This window comes from Strongyloides ratti, scaffold srae_scaffold0000039 (genome assembly GCF_001040885.1).
Source record: "Strongyloides ratti genome assembly S_ratti_ED321, scaffold srae_scaffold0000039".
Taxonomy (NCBI): Eukaryota; Metazoa; Nematoda; class Chromadorea; order Rhabditida; family Strongyloididae; genus Strongyloides; species Strongyloides ratti.
In genome coordinates, this window is record NW_020171557.1 from 1 (window position 1) to 5,110 (window position 5,110).

Sequence of the window (5,110 nt, forward strand, 5' to 3'; positions counted from 1 at the left end):
ACCAACATGTCCAGCAAATATGGTATATTCTACATGCACAAGCTCCTGCCCACCAAAATGTTCTGTCGAAAATGGAAAACCTCAAGATTGCGTCTACAAATGTAATGCTCCAGGATGCGAATGTCAAGCACCATTTGCGCTTAATGAAAAAGGCGATTGTGTACCACGTGAAGAATGTTCATCTACACCAACATGTCCAGCTAATATGGTATATTCTACATGTACAAGCTCCTGCCCACCAAGATGCTCTATCGACAATGGAAAACCTCAAGATTGCGTCTACAAATGCAATGCTCCAGGATGTGAATGTTTACCACCATTTGCTCTTGATGATGACAATAATTGTGTACCAGTTGAAGAATGTCTAACAAATATTACAAGCACAACAAATATAACATTGCCTAATAGAAGAGGATATATATTCCGTTATATCAAAAGAACTGTTCAAAAACTCATTTCTATTATATTTTTAAGATAAGATTTGATTTTTTAAAAATAATTTTTTATTTTAATATTTAAATAAATAATTTTTTTCATAATTGTTTAAAATTGAGTTTTTAAAAAAAATAATTTTTTCTGAATTTTACTTTTTTTAAAATACTTTAATAGAAATTCTTAATAACAAAAACTTTTAAGATTTTAAACAACTTGCTATAAAAAAAATTTAGTAAAATTATTACAAATATATTTTTTTAGTTTTTGAAGATTTAATATTCTAATGATTATGATTTTATAAATATAGTACTATCAGATAACCATTTAAATTTTTTTTTAAATTCCTGGTAGTATTAATGTTGCTATTTTATTAGAAATATTTTAAAAAAATTTCTAGTTAAATACTAAAAAATGTTATCATAAAAATTATTTATTTTTCATTATCATATATAAGATTGAATCATATGAAATGCATGCTTTTCATTGCGCCATTTTGAGACTGGCTTTATTTAATAAATAACTTTGTTTTAATAAAACTAAGCATTTTGTCAGATTCATATGAATCTTCTCTTCATAGTGACATATAAATTATATCGAAATAAAAAGTTTTTTGTTTTTTATTTTAATTTATTCACAATGTCTTCCATGTGCAAATTTTACAAAAGTTTCATATTTGAGGTCAAAAAAGGGTTAAATAAAGAAAAAAAAAATTTTTTTTAAATATCTTTTAATGTTGAATCTTTTCATTGCTTCTACTAAAAAAAAAATTAAAAAAATTCAGGGTGAGAAATAAGAAGCTTCAGAACGCGCAGTAGGAAGAATAAATTTATTCTTCGAAAAAAGCGTCTTGAAGCGCTATTATAAAGCTTTATTTTTAACAAATATTTAGAAAAACATCTGAAGCTTAATGAGTTTCTAGATCTAAAGTTTCTAAACATTTATAGCTAAGTAGATCATCAAAAAGAAAGATCAAATATATACAGCCAATGTTGAAATAAAACAAACACTTCATTATTTTGAAGTCTGTTTTTTAACTTTTGACAATAAAAATAGATTATTTTTTAAAATGAAACATAACCCACGAAAAGAATTAGATTCTATGCAGCAATATTATTTACTTTTATTTAAGTTTCATAAAAATAGTGCCTTAAAAGCTACAATAAATTCCAAAACAAGAATATGGTAGTATTTTGGTTGTTTTTTGAAAAAATTGTGCACTGAAGATTTATGAAACCTAGTAATACCTGTTGAAATTATGAATAATTAATCAAATGTGCACAATTAATAAATTTTTAATAAAAAATAGTCTCATGAAAAATCTTTTTGGCAAAAAAATAAAGCTAATTAGTCTTTACAAAAAATTCTCACTCATAGATTTCAAAAACCATGCTCCCAAAACTGAAGAATTTGAAATATAAAAAAATCCTCTTTTACCCAAAGTATACCCCTAACCTTGCCCTCACATATCTTTATTTTTCTAAAAATTTAAATCATTTTTAAAGAAAAAATTTTTCATAAATGATAGGTTCTTAGAATCTGCTCTTGAAGCTTCTATCGCTTCAAGTTTTTAAAGTTTTTTACTCAAAACGTTTAAAAATCTTATTATACATTAGAAGACAATGTATTAAATCTAATGACTGTTATTAGAAGAAAAAATTTTTATTGTTTACTGAGATACGCGCATTTAAAAAAATAACAAAAAACATGCATTTCATATTATACAATTTAATATTTTTATTTTACCAAGTTAATGTTTAAAAAGATTATCATAGAAACAAATTTTAAAAATAACTCCCAAAAACATAAAATTTTAAGAAGTTTTATCTACGTTATATATTTATGTTATATTATGCTATAAGATTTGCACAAAATTGTAAAGCTTTTCTGCTTTAATAATTTTTAATTACTTTTTTGTGTTAGAAAAATTATTTAAAAATATTATATGAAAATTTTTTATTTATGGTTTCGAAGAGACTATTAAAATATGATAAAACAATTTTAATATTATTGTTTAATGTCATTTAATAATGTGTAAAAGGTAGGAAAAAAGGTAAATATAACTGTTTAATTATAATTTACTAATCAAGAAACATTAAAAACATGATCTTTTAAATAGATTTATTTAGCACATTTTATATGATTATTTCTTTGGTACTTTTTTATATTTACTTGTGTTGTAATTTATATTCATTTTTTTATTTTTTTTTTATTATTACTACATATCGTATAGTGTAAAAGCTTAAATAAACTTTTATTTTGATTTTTTTACCTTAAAGTATAAAAACAAAACACAATAATTGTTAAAATAGCTTTTCAAATAAATTACGAATAATTTAAATTTAAAAACTGTATTTTAAATTGAGTTATTTCATTTGTCTACAGGTGAACTCGGTTTGAGTTTATTTAAAATATACTAAGTAAAATTATTTTATTTTCAAGATAAATAAATTTGTTTAAGACGTGATTTTAATTCAAACAATTTATATGTATTTGAAAAATCATTTTTAATATTTATAATTAATAATAATAAATTAATTTTATAATATAAAAAAATGAAAATATATTATCTAGATCAAACATTAATTTTACACCAAAATCACACTGTAATTTGTTTTTTTAGTCATTTTCTATTCTTAGACATATTTCACTTTATAATCAATGTTCTGTTAAAAATTCTATCATTACACTCTCTATTATAATAGGTATCATAACAATGAAATTTTAGAAAAGAAATCGTTTCTTGCTTTTGGCATTTTTTTTGTTAAAGAAAAAGTATTATATATTGAAATAAAAATTTTTAAAGTTTGTGTTTTCTTTAAAATTGAATGCTACAACAAAAATATTATTGTTCTAAAAAAGGATAATTTAATACATATATATGAAAACATTTTTTTCCGTAATAAAGATTAGAAATAATGGTACTATTCCGTTATATCCCTCTCCAAATAAAAATGATAGAAAGTATTTGATAATTAATAAATTTTTCTCAAATAAAATCTTAATTAAAACACTTTTCTTGAGAAAATCGAGCAATTTTTTTAATATGAGACAAGCATTTTTGCAATGTCCCAATTTTTTATGCTTAATTTATGTACCTAGTTGAAGTATAATCTGAGGTAAAATTTAAGCCTCATAGCTCTGTCGTGCGCGGCGCTGGAGCTATTTGTTTGCAATTGAATTTTTTTAGTTTTCTAAGTGTATCTCATTGATATGCCTATGAAAATATGACTTTATATACCTCATTTTTCACCATTTTTCATGATCTTTTTAACTAGCTACATAGATTTTAAAAATGTTTTAATATAAAAAAATTTTTATCTGAAAGTCATAAAAATTGAAGCCCCCTGTTTTGGAAATATTAAAAATGAATTCAGCGTCTTTGAAAACCTTTAAATGCACTTTCACCATATATGGATTTCCATGAAGAAAAAAGTTATTTAGAAAAAAGTTTTTAAAAATAATACTTTTATATGCTTAATTTTTATAAAAAAAAAATTTTTTATCATTGTATTATTATTTCTTTTAAATTTTTTATTAAGATAATCTTTAAAAAAATGTTTTACATAATTTTTACTAAAAAAATTACTCTTTAGTTAAAATGTTTAAATGTCAGTAACCAATAAAATTATATTTCGCATTTTTTAATTAATATATAAATTTTTTTTATTTTTTTTACTTTTTTCTATTTTGTTTTAATTACTAATAAAAATAAATTGTTGATATATTTTTAGAGCTAATTAGAAAAGCATTTTAAATTATTTTATATTTTTTTAAAGATTTATATTAAGTAAATTGAAAAATATTATTATTAATAATATTCTATTTTTTTAAAATTTACATACTCTTTGATACTTTGTTTAAAAAGAAGAAAAGATGTAATAAATTTTTTTTTGATAAAATAAATGTAAAACTAAATTATTTTTATTAGACTATTTTTTACTTGATCTTAAAACTAAACATTTAGCAATGTTGTAAAAAATAAAAAAAATGATCTATATAATATTTAAAACTATTTAATATTTTAACTATGCACTATAAAACAAAATTATCAAATGATGTTATTTAGATGTATCAATAAAAGGTTATTTTATTAAAAATGGTTTATCTTTATTAAGTAATCTATTTTTTTTATCTATGACAAAAATACATATTTTAAAAAATTGATAAATTAAAAAAATTATAATTAACTAAAAATGTATAAAAATAAAAAACTTCCATCATAAAAAATATCATTGTTTGGTGTTACAAATTATTTTAAAAATTTTTGTAATATTTTTTTTTGTTAAAATAGAAAGTTATTTTACTGTTCAACGCTTATCACCATTTTAAAGTTGTTCAAGACAATTATTTGCTTCAATAGTTTAAATTAATTGTCAAAAAAGAACTAGTAAATTGCATTGGTCACTTATTTTTGAATATATAGATTATTTTTTTAGTTTCTGAATAATAGAAACAATTGCAAAATGTTAATAATTTGTTTGGACGCAAAATAAAATAAACTTGTCAATGCAAAGGGATAATGGAAACATTAGCATTAATTGAAATAAAGAAATACTAGATAACTTAAAAAATTATGTTTTAAAACTAACTAATTTTTTTAAGCTTATTCAAATATGGAAGATTTTTGATATATTACCACATTACAAAGTTAAAAAATTTTAGAAAATTTAAATGC

General features: G+C 20.8%; 1 protein-coding gene across 1 annotated transcript; it reads left to right on the forward strand.

The window, feature by feature from the left end:
* Position 1: 1 nt before the first annotated feature.
* SRAE_0000077300 (Trypsin Inhibitor-like, cysteine rich domain-containing protein) lies at positions 2–478 on the forward strand (the record flags this gene model as incomplete). The annotated part of the gene is made up of 1 exon (XM_024646716.1): positions 2–478. A coding segment is annotated over one exon (477 nt), but the record flags the coding sequence as incomplete, so codon positions are not given.
* Between the last annotated feature and the right edge of the window lie 4,632 nt (positions 479–5,110).